Source organism: Falco punctatus (assembly GCF_963210335.1).
Source record: "Falco punctatus genome assembly, chromosome: 5".
Lineage (NCBI taxonomy): Eukaryota > Metazoa > Chordata > Aves > Falconiformes > Falconidae > Falco > Falco punctatus.
The window spans coordinates 16,391,726-16,413,822 of NC_137584.1; the positions used below are offsets into that span (position 1 = coordinate 16,391,726).

Below are 22,097 nucleotides of genomic sequence, written 5' to 3' on the forward strand. Positions count from 1 at the left end.
GGGGCCACACCAGTGCAGTGTAGAGTAGGACAGTCACCTCCCTTGACTTGCTACCTATACTGTGCTTGATGCACCCCAGGACATGGTTGGCCCTTTTGGCTGCCAGGGCACACTGCTGACTCATATTCAACTTGTCATCAACCCAGACCCCCAGATCTCTTTCCACAGGGCTGTTCTCCAGCTTCTCATCCACTAATTTGTACATATAACCATGATGGCCCCATCCCAGGTTGAGAATCTAGCACTTTCTCTTGTTAAATTCCATACAGTTGGTGATTCCCCAGCTCTCTAGACTTTCCAGATCTCTTTGTAAGACCTCTCTACCTCAAGGGAGTCCACAGCTCCTCCTGGTTTAGTATCATCAGCAAACTTAATTAATGTATATTCAATTCCTGCATCCAGATCATTTATAAAAACATTGAATAGAACTGGTCCTAAAATTCAGCCCTGGGGAACCCCACTGGTGACTGCCCACCAGGCTGATGTAACCCTATTTACTCTTTACCACCCATTTACCCACCCATCAGCCATTTGCTCACCCAATGTGTTATGGACTTGTCTGTCTATGTGCTGGACATTTTATCCAGAAGGATACTGTGAGAGATGGTGTCAAAAGCTTTGCTGAAATCCAAACCCACCACATCTACTGGCTTCCCTTGGTCAGCTAGATGGGTGACCTTGTCCTACAAGGAAATTAAGATGCTTAAGCAGGACTTTCCCCTCATGAACCCATGCTGGCTATGACAAATGACTGCATTGTCACTCAAGTGTTTTTCAATTACTCCCAGAATAACCTTCTCTATAATTTTACCAGACACTGAAGTGAGACTGACAGGCCTGTAATTACCAGGGTCTTCCTTCTTTCCCTTCTTGAAAACTGGGACAACATTTGCCAGCTTCCAGTCAACTGGGACCTCTCCAAACTCCCCAAACCATTGAAAAATAATGAAGAGAGGTCCTGCGATGACATCGGCCAGATCTTTCAGTACCTTGGGATGAATCCCATTGGGTCCCATAGACTTATGCACATCAAGCTGGAGGTGCAAGTCTTGAGCAAGTTCAGGGTTGGCTAGGAGTTTATCATCCCCTAATGCATTCCAAATGTTCACACACATCTTGGTGGTTTTTTTGGCTTGTTTTGGTTTTGTTGTTTGTTGGGGTTTTTTAATCTTAAAGAAAAGGGTATCAAAAGATAACTGCAAAACACTATTAGGGGTCAAAGTCATTTGGGATTTTTAAACTTCCGTGCTTTTGTCTACCTCCTTCGCCTGTCTCTCTCCCTCCCCCTCTCCCCTACCGGTATGCTTTTACAGTTCGGTCAGCTCATAGCAACTAGAAAATTTGAAATTTGGTGCTGAATGGCTGGAGGGCATGACAGATGTTTCATTGATTTAAAATAAAATGTCAGACATGAAACGAAACATTCATTTTTATAATTGTCACTTCTTAGTGTTGTAATTGAAAGTGGTAAGAAATACCAAAACTTGACCTCGTTGAAATAGAAGAGGGTAAAGAATATATGAACATTTCCATGGAAGCAGTATGTTGAAGTTAATTTTGGGAACAGAAGTAGGTTTTTAATTATTAAATTCTTTAAATATATATTTTTTTAAGAAAAAAAAAGTGCTAAGTGCAAGAATTTTGGAAATAAGTGCCAAGAGATTATTAAAACTATAAGACACAGTACAGATATTCACACTTGTGAATTGAATATGCTCAGTCAAAAGTAAAATCACTGTTCTTGAACAATCTCCTGTATTGCTTGACAGATGGTTAGATGTTCCCTTGACAACAGCTCTGGTTCATCAAGGGTGTAAATGAAGCCACTGTTTCAGTGTTCTGTGGGACTTATTCTATACAGTGTGTTTAATATTGACACTTCTTCAGTAAAAAGGATTTTATTAGGGATTTTTTCCTATGTTGAGTTATGTTGGACTAGTGTTTGTCAGCTTATAAGGAGAAAAAGAGCAAATAATCTAAAATGTAATTGTCCAATTGTGGCATTAGAAAATGGACAGTAGTATAACTACTTTGTAATCATTTTTCAGAAGATCAGAAAGCTTGGTCTTCTAGCAGTGTGAGATCTTTGTTCAGAAAAAACCTCTCCATGATACTTTAGCTTGGACAAGAACAGAGGCTGGTTCTCTTTCTAATGCTTGGGGATTTTTTATACCTGATGATCTGATATTTTAATTTTGTTATGCCTTTCCTTAATCTGTTAGAAATATGGCTGTACCTTCAGCACTATATAGAAAACATAATTGCTATAAACTAAATTTTCTTAAGTATGTTTACACAAGCATGAATGCACCATTTTTACATGATTACATTAGATAACTATAATGCATGAATGCAGTTCAAAATCTTCCAGAAGTTCCAGTCTCCAGACCTATTCTCATCCATATTGTCAAATATATAATTAGTTTAAGATACTTTACTGTGTTTCCCTTGATATAAACTGGAAGCTGAAGCAATCATGCTATCAATTAGAGCTTAAGTCAGTCTTTCCAATGTTTAGAAGCGACATTAGTATAAATTTTGTATTCATGCTTTCTACTATGCTTCTTTAGTGCCACCTGGTGACTAGCTTAAAAGAAAAAAAAATATGTATGCTTGCATTTCCGCATGGAGAAGTAGCTGTGATAATTTAAGCTAAAACATTTGCTTGAGCACAATTATACCAGGTAATGTTTGATTTGGAAATGCCTCAATCTTAGCTAGTGTAAGAGGATTTCTTTCAATATCTTTTCCAGGCCTAAACTAATCCATTACTTCATATCCATAAATCTGCCACAGGTATGAGTGTGTTTGGTAATCATTGCACTTTGTTAGAAATTCAGTGTTCATGCACAGAATTAATCATGATTTAACTAGTAATAGCGTTAATCACTGTGTATAACTTCTGTTTTGCATCTGTTGAGGTCCATGAGTCCTTTGTAAAGAAACAGCCCCTGTAGTAAATCCTTTGTTAATTCTTGTTCTTAACAAGTTTATATAAAATCCACAGCAGCTATCAAAAAATCATGTTATTCTAAGCCAAGTGCAGAAAAGAAGGCTGAACCTCTTCTTATTCCAAATTTATGGAAACAAACATTTGACTACATCAGGCATGTACCTTAGTGTCTACAGGAACAGGCTGAGCTCCACATGGTTCCAGACCTATTTAGATTATTGTGTATATAACATTCCCATATGTCCTCCACACAAACCCGTTTCCCATAACTACTCCACACACACACAATTCTCTTCTGCGTTGTGAATCCCTTTTATATCATAACAAGCGTGATGTGCATAAATCACAATTTTGGTGCCTGAGAAAATAATCCTGCAATAGGAATCATATTGCATTCTCTCCTGTCACTGTCTCTGGAGGGAAAAGTACACTGGCTTTGAATGCAACTAAAATGCCACTGAGATGTGAGGTAGATGGACTGAAACACCTTCAGCATCTAAACAAGTGAAAAAGCACAAATGAACTAAAAATACTTCAAAATTTAAAGATGTCAGTGATTAGCCACTTTCATCTCAGGTGTTCTTTATGTAAGGTCAGTACCTCATAATAGAAGGTTAATTAGAAAAATAAAGAAAAAATGTCAAGAGAATAAATCATCGGTTCCATTTTATCTTTTCTAATGTGGGTAAGGAATTTCAGTCTTCTAGGAGATGCATGAAATAATACAACTGTATTTATCCATTTGCGAGATTATGAAAGATTTAATCTTAGAATATAAAAATATTATCAAGTTATAATGCTACATGAAGTGGTATTTTAGTTCAGGTCATTTCTGCTGCACAGTATTTCAAGCACATTCTTTCTTCTGTCCTTGTTTTTAAAAACTAGTATAATTATGTCTTGCATAAGAAAGAGACAGCATTTCTGTTTTAATTGCCATTTTTCATTATTTTCATAATTTTTTTCAGAAAACTGTCTTTTGGACTATAATTTTCCATGCTCTGTCTCTTTCTAAAAGCTATTCTAAGCATATTTGAGTAATATAGCAAATTCAAACAGTCCTAATTTTGTGGTAAAGTAAGCATGAAAAATATTCATTTTGTTCACATTTCAAATGAGTTTTTCCTTTCTTTGGCATAAGACAGAGAGAAATTTCAACTATTACTTGCTTGGAAATGCTTGCAGAGAAAGGAGCAAATGATGAAGAAAATAGTGGTAGCATTCCTAATGTGTGCTCCAGAATATAGGGCAGTAGGTTGTTGCTTGCAGCCTGTGTTGTTTTTTTTCTCACAACTCAGTCACTAATCTACTGGCTAACATCAAACAAATCAGTTCTTTTCTTTAAAATTTCATTGCTGCATCTTTAAAAAAAAAATCTTTGTCCTTTGTGAAGCTGAGAGTCATGATCAAAATCACTGTATAATACCTGCTGTTTATAGATACTGGAGTTTTTTCTTTGGAATTTATTTATTCTTTTTTCTTTTGTTTCTTTTTTTTTTTTTTCTTCATTTGTTTAAAGGTAGAATGGATCACCAGGTATGCCTGCATCAGGACGACTGTGTTATTATCTATATGAATTTAGGATACTTGGACTTGCCTAGATAAAGATAGTGCAGTAAAGACCATGTCAGTATCAAGTAATCTTTAAGGCTTATTTTGGATGCTTTTTTATTTAAAGGTGATCAAACTGACGTAGATCATAGTGTTCTTTTCCGTTACATGAATTTTATTCTTAATTAACTTTGCCACATCAGTTAGACTTTTGTTCTTTGTGGGCTGGACTGTTATAATATGTGATATACTTAAGAAACCTTCCTGAAAAGTAGAAACAAGGCAGTGGCAAAGGGTAGGTTTTGCTATGAGTATGTTAGGTCTATACTACAATATCCACTCAGAGTAGAAAAGTATTAAGGTAAGGTTGAGTTTGGTTTTCCCAAGAATGTCCTAAATAGTTGATTTTCTTTTACCTGAGAAAGTATGTTTATACACTGTGATTTACCTGGACAACTCCCAGCAGCTGAAATATGAGAAGGAATAATAAATAACATTCAAAATATAATTTACATATGGTTGGAAATCAGTAAGTGGAAGTACTTTCTCTAAAATTTTCTTTATTCCAAGAATGTAAAAAGGAGATCACAAAACTATCTGTCAGTAAACCCATTATTTATTAAGGAGGAACTTCTGTTTACACAATTAATTTATAATGAAATTGTGAAAAGAGTGATCTTCAGAACAGCAGACATTGCTTCTGGCTGCCTACATTCAAAATCAAAATATTATGCTAACTTTAGACTACATAAGAAGGAGCTTAACCTAACATACACTTTAAAACAACATGACCTCTTTTAACCTAAAATAAAAAAGAAAAATGAACATTTTTCAAACTCATTTGTATAGTCTAGAGGTCTAGAACACATTTCAAAAGATGGTAATAGAAGATGCCATTCAAATATCTCAGTCTTTTAAAAAAAAAATTAATTATTGTTGCTTCTGGTTCAAAAATAGGAAAAGTGTTGCATGCTTACAAAGGTGAAATAATTTAGCAAATTTCAAGCCCATGCAGCAAAGCACAGTGAAAAGTCAATGAGTTAGTATTGACTGAATTAACTCTGGAACAAGAAGCAATATAATCACTGGAAAGGTAGGATTTATTAATATGCTTGCATCACCTGCTGATACAGATACACTGCCTGTGAGACTTGTGTTAGTAGATGCACTTTGTTTTGCTGCTCACTCAGAAATCACTGCACTGCAGTGAACGTTACAAATATTCATTGGGGGGGGGGCTAATACTTTATCCATTTATGTCAATACAATGTTCCCAGTGACTTCAGAGGTGAAAACTGAGGCTCTAAATTTCATACTGAATCTACGGACAGGAGGATGAAACAGTAAGACTGTAAACACAGGGGTAGAAAAGCAATGCTCAAGGCATAGCGTGGGATAAATCATACCATGGCACAAAAGCTGCACACAAACCAGATCATGACATATGAAAAGGGAGGCATTTGAGGGCATAGTAGGTGTTGATGTGGTTCATCCAGGAGTAAATTTGTCCTTGGCAGTGCTGAGGTAATTTCTCTGATCAGTAATATATGCTTCTCATGCTCAGGATGTAATAGGTTTTAAAATAGTTTAACTCTTTCATATGTCTATGGCCTAACATAAAAATTCATCTATCCCAACACAAAATAGTTTATGATGCTCCTGTCATTGTCCTTTACCATTTGTTCAGCTAAAAAAATGGAAAATTTGGCAGCCCGTATGAATGTATAATTTTTTGAGAACCTTCCATAAAATCTGTTGTGCAACATTTGCGAAATATTACACAAAAATATAACATTGTTCTTGTAATGCCTTTAACAAGAACATTGTTATATTTTTATGTAATAATCTGAGAACTTAATTATATGGATTTGACTGAACAGAGTTTCATGTGCAGGCTGCATGTTGTCAGTAAACCTCAGTCAGATTTAAAGAATCTATTGACTACCATTCTTCTGTTCTTCCATTGCTGCAATAATGTTTATGCAAATTTTCTTTCTAAATACGAAACAAGTATATTTGAAAATCATCGTTGGACTGAATTTTTATTGCTGATACCATTAATAGCATTTCATCAGATCTCATAATAGAAATAACCTGAAGAATTCACAGTGTTTTATTGAATGTTCGCTAGTATTTGTTTTACAAATTCCCTTAACCTTATATTATTCTTTATCTCTGAAGCTCAGACCAGAGTTTACTTAAACAGCATGCTTTCCAAGTAGCGATAACTATATCACAGTGTAATCTTGCTGCTCAGAGCTATGCAGCCTTTCATTTCCTATTCCATTTCTGTTTCCCCTGTAGGGCAGGAAAGGGAAATTTCCACCTAGGGAGTTCAGCATCATTCAACATTGATGTTCCTTGTCCAACAATCCTCTATACTAGGGAGACTGTATGTCAGCGACAGTTAGCCTTTAAAATTTATCAATACCCACTTATGTATGTAAAGATCTCTTTCTTTTTTGTATCTGTATACATTTCAAACCTAGGGTCATGAACAGTAGGAAAGAAAACAGAGGGACATTAGTAAAAAAAACTTACATATTTTGTCTCCTGGGTAGTCCAAGTAGTCGTGAAACTGGAACTATTAGTGTCCAAAGACTGTCATCCTTTGTGGAGGCAGAAGCATCTTTTTCACCTTGCCTTTGCTGTGTGTTTGAATACTCTGCTGTCAACAGCATAAACAGTAATGAGATCTTCTGTTTCCTTCCAGCTATATATTGCCTGTGAGCAGTCCTGAAGGTTACTGCATGATTGAAATGGCTGCAGATGGAAATCCTCCTGTACAACACAGACTTTCTCTCTCATATCGGGCATCTCAGGTGAGTCTGCAAAACATAAAAAAATGCTATTTGCTTTGAACATTTCATCAGCGTATGCACTTTAGTTATTCTCAAAGGAGAACAGGCATTCTAACTTTTTCTAAAGAAGGAAATTTGATTCCTCCTTGGTTATCATAATATGTACTTAATTTGTTTTCAATATGTCTTTTCACATCAAGCATCCTTGGTATTTCCATTAATTTCTTTAGTTTACCTGGCTCTGAAACTTCTATTTCAACTGGCTGAAGTCCATGAAAAGGACACTAATACTACAAGATGAAAAATAATACATTAGCAATGTTGTTATACTAGGCCATGGTGTTATTAGAAACAATTCAGGTATTGTTAAGCAGTAATTCTGGTTGGTTTTTGTTTGCAAGCCACACTGTTTAGTGGAAGATAGTTATGAATCATCAGTGACTTAACCTGGTGTCAGTATTGCTGCTAGGAATTCACTTCTGAATAGTACTGTAGAAACTACAGTCTCCATTTTGAAACTAGTATCAGAAGACTCATTCTAAATAGGCAATAGGCCAACTTTCCCAGATCTTGAGGTTTTCTGTTACACTTTGTCTCCATGTTATCACCGTCATTCCCTCATCACAGGATTATTTCTGCATGATACATTTTAAATGTTTTTAGACTTGAGAATTTGAACTGTGATTGACAGCTCACTTTATAAGTTTGTTCACTAGAAGTCAGGACAGTTAGCTGTAGACATGCTGATTGTTATGTGCATCTCATGTTATGCACTGCCAGGTAGTAACAGAATTTCTTCCCTGTTTCTTCCCTGAGTCAGAATCTAGGTGTTTGTCCAGTCTGATACAATTAATTAACTTGCATTAGATATTGCTATTAGCCCAATCAGTTGTCTGTTTATAGCTGCCAGATGATCAGCCTGATATTCTGCTGGAGAAGGTTCTTTTTTCTTTCCTTTTATGTTCAGGTTCATAACTCTGGCAGAACGTAAAGCTAACGCTATTGGCAGCTTCTGCATAAAGAATCTGGGGAAAGCACTTACCCATAAGTACCTAGTTATACAGAGGAGCCAGCAGTACCCTACTCACAGAAAAACTTACAGTTGGCCACCTTTGATGTCATGCACCAAGATCATACATCAGAATATTTCTGCCCCTCATCAGGAAATTTCTTTGATTCCTAAGAAAGTCCACAACTCTCCTCTGTTTCTTTTTATGAGGGTCCACATTTAAGTTCCAGTTTGTATCATGAGTGGGTTTTTGAAGTGAATGTTCTGGTCATCCCCACTCACCACACTTTGGTTCATCTTGCAGAGTAATCCTGGAGCATGCCAGCTGAATTCTTTTAGGGTAAACCAATACAAAGCGTGAGTGCACTTAATGTGCTGTAACGAATGGGTATATTCATTCATGGCACCAAATTATACTTAATCCAGAATAACTCCTTGTGTATGCATGTAGCATGAATCTCATATCCTCATTACTATTACATTTCATAGATATGCTCCTAATCTTCCAGAGCCACTATTTTCTTTACAAAGTACACAAGCAAAGAAAAAAAGAAAAGAAGAAATTTCTTACTTCTAGGAGGTCTAATTAATTTATTCCCATTGCTAGCCAAGCCAATTCTTTTTACCACTCATATTCCAAGTGAAGAAGGATATTTTAAAATCAGTATTTGAAAAGTTAAGCATGAGTATTACAAAAGTTAATATAATGTTAATGTAACATTATATTAAGCCTGTTATGTTATTAACAAGACTTACAGGAATTCTTCCTACGTGCTTCCTTAAAACATATTCTGGTTAAACCAGTTACATCCAGAACAGGATCTTTATAGAAAGAATGTGTATTATTGTGTACTAGCATGAGTTTGAACTTCTAACTTGTGATAAAATCCACTGAAGAGAGAAACTGAGCAGAGCCTACTGAAGGTGTTCTGTGGTACTCTGATCTGCCCCCAAGGTCAGTGCTTTTGTAAAATAAGTCAAATAATAAAAAGGTTGTGTTGCAAGAGGAGTGTTAAAAACACTTTTTTTAATCGTAGTCCCTTTACATTCCAGTCCAATACTTTGCTTAATTCTTGTAACAGGTTCAGAAGCAGAGAGAAAATTTCTGTCTGCAAACACTGCTTAAAAATCATGGTTGTAACTATGCTGGTTTATAGCTTTGTTAGAAAGGGGATAAAGTCAAGCGATATGAAATGCATTCAACAAGTGCTGAGCCACTATCTTTGAATTCCTTCCAAATGAAAAGTCTGATTTGATTTTATCTGTGCTCTAAAAGAAGTAGGGTGGGGGTTTTTCTTTCCCTTCTACATAAAAGACGTTGTAAGTAGAAGAATATCTGACAGTATTCATGTTCATTGCATCTCCAGATTTCACTTGAAATCATCAGCAACATAGCTGCAGGACTGATAAAAGCAATACAGGAAACAGCAAAGCAAGATCATAAGAGATGTATGAATTCCAGATAAATCAATAGGATGTTTTCCTCCTGTTCCTAGTTCTTTAGAGTTGATGTGTGAATATGATAGTGAAGGGCCCCTTCACTATAAATTATGTCCTCACATGTTTTACACATACTGTGATATATTTTTTATACCATTGGTTTATTCCTACTCAATTTGAATTGGCTAGGTTTCACCCTTTTTCTGGATTGATGGTGTCATACAAATAAATGCAAGACAGTGTGATATGCTTATTATTATTTTTTCAATTCTTAGTGACAGACAAACTTCCTTAGTAATGGAATGTACGAATAGTGAAACCCCATGTAAGAACTCCAGAAAGTCAGGCATCAGCTTGAGGAGTAGAATTCACGTTGCTAAATGAGTCACAGATCCTTTATATGTAATGGTCAAGAGTTTGACTCCTAGGTCAGATAACATAGGAAATACCATAGTGAGCACTAATCTGATTTGGTCAGTCCCAGTATTAAATAATTGTGAGTGCTTATGTGACACCATTATAAGGATGGTCTAGGCATTTGTGGCTCTAGAATTTGCTGCCAAAAAATTTCCTTTTATCTCTGGGCTTCAGTATAGTGGTCTGTTTTCCATCACCATCCAAAAAAAATTAAGATCTTTTTTCTGTATTCCCCTTACCTTGGAGTTCTGTAGGTCCCAGATCCTATAGAAAAGCTTTATTTTCAAGTCTACAGCTTCTTCTGTGTTCCTGCACCAACTCTCAACCATGATTGTAAAACTCATAGTATAGAATGAGGAAAGCAATGAGGAAACCTTACCATGTTCATTGTGGTTAAGGCTGGGAATTCCAATTTGTGTTTCATGGGATGTATGTTGCCTGACACAACTGAAGATATGCAAGCACATTAAATCACTCTCTTTGAATGGATTAAAAAAAAATAAAATAGAGAACCACATTTTTAAAAAAGAATCCTTTCACCAAGTATCATAGTTTTTGGCCAGCTTCAGGTAATGGCTGTTTCCTTTATCTCTAATTATTATTCATTCATTGCTTACAGTAACATCACAAATCACATTATTTTCTGATGATTCTTTGTTTGTTTCTGCAGATCACCTTTGGATCAATCTTCCTTGGAAATGTTCCTGCTCATGAAGAAGTTCATCAATGTGCTGGGCAGATACATGGCTATAAAGGATGCGTTAGGGATTTTCAAGTAAACAACAAAGAGTTGTTCATCATAGATGAGGCTCTTGGAGGGAGGAATGTTGAGAACTGCAATGTTCCGATATGTGATTATCATCCATGTCGCAATGGTGGGACCTGCACTAGGTAAGAGTTATTTCTTTAATCATTTTATCATCTATTTATACTCTGTGGCTGGTAGGTTCATCCTTAATGAGAAATAATTTTCTGTGGAATGGAGTAATCATTTTGTGAGTCTTTTGCCTTGATAATGTTAAGTAAGAAATATGACATCTTCATGCCTAAACAGAGAGGTTTTATACTTTACTTTATTTGCTTACATGAAGAGTTATAAAATGTAATTCTATTGCCCGCATGGCATATATATTGGGTTGCTGCCAGAATTTCTTTGCGATCAACTGGATCAGTTCCACTGCAAGGCTCGGTGACTAAATCAGACTCTTTGTATAGATAGTTTGGACAGAAACACATAAGATCTCATTCTTCTGTCTAACAGCTTTTCATCTTACTAGGCCTTGTACTCTCACATATCTTCATAGTGTGCTCCTGGTTACACAGCATAGGCCTTCATCGTCATGCTGTGAAAACAGTAACAAGTAGTCAGCACCTTCAGCATGTGCGAAGAAGTATTGTCAAAGAACCTTTGAAAGTTAAAGTGCATCATGCTGAAAGAGGAAACGGGGTCCAAAAGAGACGTAAGCTAAAAGCACAGAGGATGATGATTCAGTTCAATGATGGTTCAATTGGAGCACAGTAACTTTTTAAGTCATAGTATCTTGATCATTGTCTAAGGCACTCAGCATTTAGTAACCACATTTCTATTTAAAACTGATAGAATTTGTGAAGTAGTTGCCATGTCTATTGTAAAAGTTGTACTTCAGCTTTAAGGCAAATGCTGAACAGAATATATTCTAAAGGCTTTTTTAAAATTCTGGACCACCGTATATTTCTTAGTTTGAGGAGACCTTGAATTTGAGGTGCTTCTGTGCCTCTCTTGATTGATGTGAGCACACAAAGAACACCAAACAAGTTTTTGATCATTAAGTCTTGTTTGACTAGAGCACAAATACAAGCAAGGCAACTTTATGAAAACATACACAGTTTGCTGGTGAAACTGAGTGCGTACTTGGGAGTAATGAGTCTATATTGCCTCTGCTGTTCCTTGCTATATCTCTGTCGTTCTACTGATTGGTCTGTATTCTACCATTATGGAATACTTTTTCATTTAAATTTTTGGTCTTGTGTAATGCATGACCATTGGATTTGTTTCCTGCATTTCTGCTTTCCAACTGCTGGCCTCAGTCATTTTCAGAAACACTTTTGTTCTGAAATGGGTCACTGCTCTTCAGTCCAGAGGAGTCGTGGAAGATTGTGCATGTGCAAACCAGGGATAAACAGCTCTATAGAAGCATGTTTTTCTGTAGCAGCTAAGTGATTCTCGGAGATCACCTCCTCCAAGCCCAAGAATGATCCATTCCAATGAGCAGGAAATAAAGTGCCAGGAAACCTGCATGGATGAACAAGATGCTCCTGACAAAATATCAAAAGGAACCATACAAGAGGTAGAAGCATGGCCACATGATCTGGGAGGAATATAGAGAAAATATCCAAATACACAGATATAGGGTTAGGAAAGCCAAAGTCCCCCTGGAGATTTCTCTGTCAGGGGGCATGCAGAGCAAAGCCAAGTGCTTCTACAAGTATACCAGCAGCAAAAAGACTTGGGAAAATGCTGGATTGCTGCTGAATGGGGCAGGTGCTCTGGTGACAAGGGATCTGGAAAAGACTGAAATACTTGGTGCCGCCTTATGCCTCAGGCTTTATTGATAAGGCTTCAATTGATTAGGCTTCAGGAATCCTATTCCTCTCAGATCTGTAGGATAAAGTCTGGAGCAAGGAAGACTTACACTTGGTGGAGGAGGATCAAATTAGGGAACATGTATGCCAACTGGACATGTATAAATCCATGGAAGCTAATGTGATTCACACAAGTGCTGAGGGAGCTATCTGATGTCATAGCAAGGTCAATCCTGATAATCTCTGCAAGATCAAAATGATTGCAAGAGGTTCCTGAAGACTGCCTTCAGGAAGGGGAAGTATGAGGATCTGAGGAACTACAGGATGGTTAGCCTCACCTTGATCTGTGGGAAGTTGGTGGAGAAAATTATTCCTGGAAACTGTTTCCATACACATGAAGGACAACAAAGTTGTTGGGAGTGATCACCATGGATTTATGGAAGGGAAATTGTGCTTAACCAACCTGATAGCCTTCCACAATGAGATGATTGGCTTGATGGATGGGGGGGGGAATACTGGATGTTGTTTACTAAGCTTTAGGAAGGCTTTAGCACTGCCTCCCATAAGATCTTTAGTGACAAACTTATTACACACTGGCTAGATTAGTGCACAGTGAGGTGAACTGAAAACTGGCTAAAGGGCAGGTTCAAAAAAGCCAAAGGATCAGCAACACAAATTCTACCTGGAGGCTGGTCACTAGCAGAGTACCCTAAGTCTCAATATGAGATCCAATACCGTTTAGCTTCATTAGTGATCTACAAGATGGGACAGGATATGCCCCAGAAACAAGGGTTAATTATGAAGCAAGGAGGAGTGCTTGGTGCACCAGGTGGGTCTGCTGCCATTCAGAGGGACATCAACAGGCTGAAGAAATGAACCACAGGAATCTTGTATGGTTTAAGAAATGGAAATGTGACATTGAAAATTTAAAAAAAGGGGGTTCAATAACCCCAGGCACCATTATAAACTGAGGACTGACTGGCTGGAAGGCAGCTGTGCAGCAAAAGATTTACCGGTTCTGGTGGACAGCTAGTTGACAGTGAGTCAGCAGGGTACCCTAGTGGACAAGAAGGCAAAACAGCATGCTGGGCTGCATTAGAAAGAGAGAATGGGTTAAGGGAGGTTGTTTTTTCCCTCTCTTCTCACCTGGTTTTCTGGTGTTCATATGAATGCACATACATTATTATGTCAGTTCAGAAACTGTCTATATTTAGTAAACATCACCTTTCTAGAAAGATCTAGATGCTGTGTTTCACATCCAAGTTCTGCATCTCTGATTTCAAGTGGTTCACTTAGAATCCAGTATGCTTTTTCAGAGGTTATTCATCTTGGCTGTCAAGACTGCAAACAAAAACTATTGCAACAGATTACCTCTTGGGATTTGGAGGTCTAACTTGGATACGTTACTAGGTAGTGGTCTTTAGAGAAGCAATTTCTGCATCCAAAAATCATAGAATCATAACATCATAGACTCCTAGAATGGTTTGGTTTGGAAGAGACCTTAAAGATCATTTAGTTCCAACCCCCTGCCGTGGGCAGGGACACCTTCCACTAGACCAGGTGGCTCAAACACCCATCCAAACTTCCACGGATGGGGCATCCACACCCTCTCTGGGAAACCTATTCGAGTGCCTCACCACCCTCACAGTAAAGAATTTCTTTCTAATATCTACTCAAAATGTACCCTCTTTCTGGTTAAAGCCATTGCCCCTTGTCCTATCACTACAAGCCCGTGTAAAAAGTCCCTCTCCAGCTTCCTTGTAGGCCCCCCTGAGGTACTGGAAGGCTGCTGTGAGGTCTTCCCAGAGCCTTCTCTTCTCCAGGCTGAACAACCCCAGCTCTCAGCCTGCCTTCAGAGGAGAGGTGCTCCAACCCTCCCATCATCTTTGTATCCCTCCTCTGGACTCACTCCAGAGGTCCACATCCTTCTTACGCTGGGGGCCGCAGAGCTGAATGCAGTACTCCAGGTGTGGTCTCATGAGAGCTGACTACAGCAGCAGTATCACCTCCCTCTACCTGCTGGCCACGCAGCCCAGGATTCAGTTGACTTCCTGGGCTGCAAGCACACATTGTCAGGCCATGCTGAGCTTCTCATGCACCAACACCCCCAAGCCTTTCTCCTCAGGGCTGCTCTCTATTCATTATCTGCCCAGCCTGTATTTTTGCTTGAGATTGCCCTGACCCGCATGCAGGACCTTGCACTTGGCCTTGTTGAACGTCGTGAGGTTCATATGCACTCACCTCTCAAGCCTGTCAAGACCTCTCTGGATGGCATCCCTTCCCTCCAGAGAGTCAACCGTATCACACAGCTTGGTGTCATTTGCAAACTTGCTATGGGTGCACTCAATCCCACTGTACGTGTTGCTGACAAAGATGTTGAACAGCATTAGTCCCAGCACCGACTCCTGAGGAATGCCACTCATCACTGGTCTCCACTTGGACATTGAGCTCTTAAGCACAGTTATTGAATGCAACCATTCAGCCAATTTCTTATCCACTGAGTGGTCCCTACCTTGAGTCCAGTTTTCTGCAGTTCAGAGACCAGGATGTCATGGGGGACAGTGTTAAATACTTTTCACAAATCCATGTAGATGACATCAGTTGCTCTCCCCTTATCCACCAACGCTGTAACCCCATCATAGAAGGCCACTAAATTTGCCAGGCACCATTTTCCCTTAGTGAAGCTGTCCTGGCTGTCACCAATCACCTCCTTTTTTGATGTGCCTTAGCACAGTTTCCAGGAGGATCTGCTCCATGATCTTGCCGGGTACAGAGGTGAGACTCACCAGGCTGTAGGTTCCCAGGCTTTCCTTTTTTCCCTTTTTAAAAATGGGAGTTATGTTTCCCCTTTCTCAATCAGTGGGAACTTCACTGGACTGCCACAGCTTCTCAGATATGATGGATAGTGGCTTAGCAAATTCATCCATCAGTTCCCTCAGGACCCATGGATACAGGTCAGGTCCCATGGACTTGTGCACTGTCAGGTTCCTTAGATGGTCTTGAACCTGATCTTCTACAGTGGGTGGTTCTTCATCTCCCAATCTCTGCCTTTGCCTTCTGCAATTTGGGCAGTGTGGCTGGAGAAGCCAATGAAGACTGAGGCAAAAAAAGTCCTTGAGTACCTCAGCCTTCTCCATATCCCTTTTTCCCTAGTCTTCCTTTTATTGCCAACATACCTATAGAAGATTTTCCTCTTGCCCTTAATGTCTCTGACCATCTTTAACTCTGTCGGGGCTTTGCTTTCCTAACGTGATCCCTGGCTGCTTGGACAATTTCTCTGTATTCCTCCCAGGCTGCCTTGCCTTGGTGTCCTGAAGGTTTATTTTGTCCATAATGTGTGCAGTATTCCCTTTCCTGGAGAATTAAACATACATGAGAACAGACTGCTCCATCTCTGTATAACACATTATCAACCAAATCACTTCTGCTTTGCTGAGAAGTATGATAGATCTAAAAGATTCCCTTCTTGTTAAGTTGTCTACCTATCTGCACCAATTTCTTCTTTGTATTTGCAGAGGATGTAAACAGAGTGGGAAACTGGGATGCAAATTTGCCTCTGCTAGCAGCCATTTTTCAGAAGTACTGGCAGACATTTTACACAGACTCAACCTGACAGAATGCCAGGGTCAGAAACCTCTTTGGGGAATGCTTTGGTTTGCTGTATAGCAATTCCATTTTCCACAGGTTTGAGCAGGTTGAAGATATATGGGAAAACAATCACTTGTATACCTCCTGATCAGCCTTGGTAGGTCTGGCTCCAGAACCTCTTTTATCTGGACCTGACCAATCCTTCAGATTTGTTCCTCTGAGTCTGTTGTCTTAAGAGCTAAGTCCAGTGCGTCAGTGGGTGAAGCATTTCCTGAAAGGAACAGTGAGAGATTCTGTGCTATAGAATCTCCCTGTACTTCTTTCCGAACAGTGCCTGCTAATACTAGGAATCTGTTTACTAAATGTGGATACTGTTTAGTAAATGGACCAATTTTAAGTGTGTTTGGCTTGTTGTCACCTTCCTTCTTCAGTGCTTTGGTTACAAACATCCTTTGGTACCTCTTGTAGCTGAAAGATAGGAGTAATCTCCCCCTGCTCCACTTTAGTTTCTTACTTGCTTTATCCTGGAAAATAATTGATTACTTACTTGATCATCAGCCTGTCACATCAACTTGTTCATACCATGTCGTGTGTGGAGCAGGAGAATTGAAGAGCCAAAGGAGGGCATTTTGTGTGTAGGTTATGGGGAAAATTTTCCAGGCTCCAGTTTGAGTGACCAAGTGGTGCATGTGGACTAGGCAACTGTTTTCTCTTCAGATGAGTTTATATTCATGAGACTGCAGCCAATGAGAGCCATAACTATAGCGTTAAACATATGCCCATCCACACCATTAACTGCCTATTTGCATATTTATTACTATAAAAAAACTAAGTTGGTTTTTTAAAAAATAATCAAATTAAATAATCAACAATTAGACAATTCATATAAAACTATTACTGACTTGTTTAAGACTTCTGCCACTTGTTTCGATTACACTGTTCAGTGGTAAAAAAAAATTCATCGCATGTTATTCTTCAGGTTCTTGGCAACTAATTAGACCTTTTGCTTCTGAAGGGACTTGAAGTATTACATGGTGAATATCTTAGCCATGTTTTATAATGAATGATGAGCTTGACAACACATACTGCTGGGCATAGACAGGTGTGTTTCATTAAGAAACATTTTTTACAGTCATTCTTAAAAGAAAGTTGCTTGCCTTTTCTCATCATCAGAGTACAAAAATACTATTACATTGTTCATATTATTAATTACAATAGTTATGCAGAAGAAATTTATTTGACAGAAAGAAATTTTTTCTTTGTGTTTTTTGTAGCAAGAGAGAAGGATTAGTAGGCACCTAGGTTTCAGATACAAAATTTCAGGATGCAGCAGGGGCCACCAGCTCCCTGTCATCTGGTGGCGCTGCATCAGGTGCTCCCCAGGGGTCCATCAGGGCAGGGCCTGGCAGCCAGGGCTTGTCCCACCACCCAAGCCAGGAACAGGGCAGCCAAGGGCATCGATCCACTAGTGAAGGATCAGGATCAAGATCAAGCCCAGTGAGGGGAACCAGAGTCAGATACAGCCCTGAGATGGCCAGGCAGAGCTGTGGTGATGGGACAGGCTACACAATCACCATTTTGCTGTGAAACTACTGAATATATCATATTGTGGAATTGGAAATCTCTAATTATCTTCATTCTTTTTAAGTTAAGATCTGCTCCAACTTAATATGAGAAAAAGTGTGTTATCTAGCTTCCATTTATATTTTGACTAAATATCTGTCTGTGTATATGACTGCCACGGTTTAACCCCAGCTGGTGACTAAGCTCCACACAGCTGCTCACTCACTGCCCCCAGTGGGATGGGGGAGAGAATCAGAAGGGTAAAAGTGAGAAAACTCCTGGGTTGAGGTAAAGACAGTTTAATAGGGAATGCAAAAGCCACACACACAAACAAAGCAGAGAAAAGAATTCATTCAGTGCTTCCCATGGGCAGGCAGGTGTTCAGCCATCCCCAGGAAAGCAGGGCTCCAGCACGCATAGCAGCGACTTGGGAAGGCAAATGCCATAACTCTGAATGTCCCCCCTTCCTCTTTCTTCCCCTCAGCTTTTATTGCTGAGCATGTTGTGATATGATATGGGATATTCCTATGGTCAGTTGGGGTCAGCTGTCGCGGCTGTGTCCCCTCCCAGCTTCTTGTGCACCCCCAGCCTCCTCACTGGTGGGGTGAGGTTGAGAAGCAGCAAAGGCCTTGGCTCTGTAAGCCCTGCTCGGCGATAACAAAAACATCCCTGTGTTATCAACACTGTTTCCAGCAGAAATCCAAATCATAGCCCCATACTAGCTACTGTGAATAAAATTAACTCTATCCCAACCAAAACCAGTGCAATAGGGCAAAAGCCATGCTGTTTCAAGAGTATTTAAATATATGCTGTATCTGATGAGTGGTTCAGTAGAAATCTAAATTCTTTACAGAGCCATTGTTTTACTAGTTTTTAAAAACAAAGTACTCTCCTATGTAAATGCTTTACTGCTTTTAGACGCAGAATTGCAAGTTCTCTAGCTCTTTTACTGCACTTTAAATCCATGCTAATGTAGAATTCCAGAGACTAGTTAATTTCAGAGGAAAAAAATGACAACTATTCAGTAAACTTAGAGTTTGAGTGTCACATCGTTCTATGACAAATTTTGTGATTTCAGTGCTCACTGGATTTGAAAGTATGTGTTTGAAAAGGACATGGAAAGATTAACCTAGGGAACTCTTAATATTCTGTGTGGTCCCCTGATCATATGAGCCAGATGTTGCAAACCAAGCTTAGTGTTAATTAAGAAGACACATCTGTGTGTGGGAAATAAACTCATAAAATTACTTCACCAATGATTTGACAATTATGTCAGCCACTACACTAGTACTGGTTGATTAATACATTTGTTTAAAATTGTATAAAGACTCAAGAAGATGTAAACATAGACAAGTTTAGCTTTTATAGTGCAGAGTACAATTTCAGAGTTAATTGCTCCCACAAACAATCATGTTTCCAGTGTCTCAAACTATTCTCACAATATTTATTCTTACTGTTGTTGTTCTCCATCTATTGGTGCAGCAGATGGGTCCATTAATGTTAATCAATTAACCAAGACCGAAAAATCAAACTCAATTAGCAATAGATTTCAATAGGCACACTTATCTTCACATTTCAACCACCACGAATGCTGTAATAACCAAAAATACACAAGGAATGTAATTTTTTAATTTTCATCCCTCGATAATGTAAGAAATACCTTCCTGGACATGTAGGTCACATTCAGATGGTACACTTTCAGCTATAAATAGGAAAAGCCACAACTGAAATCATATTTCAGAAACAGTTTTCTGCATGCTGGGGCATCACATATTTCTTCTTAAGCCTTAAAGAACTGATCACCAAATGAAAAATTCCATCCAAACTCCTAATTCCTAAATCCACATACAAATTCCTAAAGTTCATTTGCTAAGGTTTTGAATGCCTTTTCTTTAAGTTATAAAATGAGTTCTAGCTTAGCTTTCCTGTAAGTTAAGTAAATTTTATAGCTGAACTTGGTTAAGTGATAGAATGCCGTATATTATAGGTACTGAGAAGACCAGGTGAAGTGACTTAACAAAATTTGTGGTCTTTTCTTAGTATATATCCTCAATATTAATTAAAATAAAAAGTAGAAAAAGCCATTACAAATATGACTGGTTTTAGAAAAAAAGAAGGAGCTCAAACTGAAGACTTTGGAAACACTAAAAGGTTCCTTTCAACTTTCTTTTTACATCTCATTTTCCTGTTCAAAGGGCAGTCATCCTGAACCTTTCCCAGACCACATGCCAGAAATACTTCTTGTGCTTCCTTGTGCCCATAAACCAAAATGCATGTTGTGTCAGGTTTTGGCTGAAAGTATTCGTCAAAGGGTGGGCTTTTATGCCATTATTGATGCTTTTCTCACATTTCTAGCACAAACCTGCAGCTTGCTTCCAGCTTGATTTGTGTGTTGAATTAAAGATAAAATTGTTACATGAGATATAAGTGCCAATAAGTGCCCATTTTCAAACCAAGGAGTACTGAAGCACCTCCCAGAACTGCTAACAGCATTGCAGGCCAAATTTTTAGAATTGTTCATGGATTTTCTATCTGCTTTAGATGTAGGTGTTTCTGGGTAAGAAGGGAACTAGATAGTCAGAAATAGCAGAACTGATCATATTTCAAGAACTTTTTTATAGATCTGTTTTCTAGACTGAGACTCAGGCCAACATATTGTCTAGAACATCTCTTTGTTGGGATTTTTACAAATCTAAATCCTAGATAGCTTCACTAAGATCCATATTAAGTCCAGAATTGATGTTTTAAGTTCCACTGTATTCAACTCTTGCAGAAAGATAAACCAAACAAAGGGATTAAATTTCTTTTTAGTTGATTTCAAAGGAAGATGATTTCCAGTTGAGGGTTGTGTATTTTCACAGCTTTTCAGAATTTGTAGCGTATGTAATTCTGTAGTACTGACTTGTATGAAGAATACAATCTGCTTCCTTTTAAAGCGCTGGGTTTTGGGCAGATCTGCCAATACAAAGGATGCTTAGATGTTTTAAAACTCCAGAAAATGCTGGTATTATTATAGTGATTCATGCTTGCACACAGCATTATTTAGGAAGATTAATTTCGGGGCTTGAATATTTTGTATCCTGTACTTTTACTGAGATTATTTATCTAGTACAGATGGAATTTGGTGCTTATGAAAGAGATCCACATTTGGAAATCCATTGTTTATTCTAATGTTTACTTCAAATTGGGCTGTGGTGAAGAAAAATGTTCATTTGAACTTATTTCCAAACTGTTTCATTTTTCTGGCAGAGAGATTGTTCAGCATTTCAGATTCCACACAATCTTAGGAAAAAACAATGCCATTCTTAAGAAAAATTTTTCACATAATTTTTGAGAGGTAGGAAAGATAATGCCATTGAGCTTCTCAGAATGAACAAAATCTTGTTGGACATGCAGTTGTTACATCATATTTTCACAGGAAAGTGAAGTAAGCAGAAGAGAAAATTTCATCTCAAATTTTCCTAACACTAAGTATTAACAAATAAAGAATTCATTTACCCATGTTGATCTCTGTGGTAAAAGGAATTACATTTCAATTAAACCCCATATAAAAACTCTGCATACTTTTTTCTGAACTAAATACATTTCTTCCACTTATTTTCCTTAAAGCAAGAACTGAAATTTTAACCCCCACTTTTTGCCCTTGAAGTTTAGATGATAGCTAATTGCTCTAATCCACAATTGTGTTAGGATATCTATTTCAAGACTAGATTAAATTAACTAGGTGTGTCTCACTCTTGACATCAGAAAGAGATTCCCATTTTAACAAACTTTATTTTTAGACACTTTATCCCTCCGAGTATAGTAGTATGGAGAAGAGATTTGACTAAGATATCAAAACCATGGTCCATTAAGCTAGCAGTGTTAAGAGCTGATATTTCAGATTTTGGGCAAAACATCTGTAAATCCCCTGGAAAATGTGCGATGATGCTGTATGAGGAAATAGCAAAATACGAACTCATAAATACTAATGGATAGACTAGTATCCAACGTTGTTCTTTTTATTTAAACATTTAAAATATGCAACTTCTTTATTAATGATTAAAATATAGTACGCTCTTCGGAATTTGTTTCAGAAAATCATTTATTATAGAAGTATTGTTGAAATAACAAATTCTGGCAATTGAAAAATAATCCAAGCAAACAGAAAATAATAATGTTCAAAGAATAAACCTTTCTCTGTTTTTAATTTAAAATCATAGAATAGTTTGGT

At 38.1% G+C, this 22,097-nt stretch overlaps 1 protein-coding gene across 5 annotated transcripts in view; it reads left to right on the forward strand.

The window, feature by feature from the left end:
- EYS (eyes shut homolog) overlaps positions 1-22,097 on the forward strand; it is a 1,034,174-nt gene that overhangs the window by 895,799 nt on the left and 116,278 nt on the right. For all 5 annotated transcript variants that reach the window (XM_080388797.1, XM_080388796.1, XM_080388798.1 and 2 more), the window contains 2 exons: positions 7,218-7,326; positions 10,842-11,062. In XM_080388797.1, coding sequence (XP_080244923.1) covers positions 7,218-7,326; positions 10,842-11,062 — 330 coding nt within the window. The remainder of the gene's footprint in view (positions 1-7,217; positions 7,327-10,841; positions 11,063-22,097) is intronic.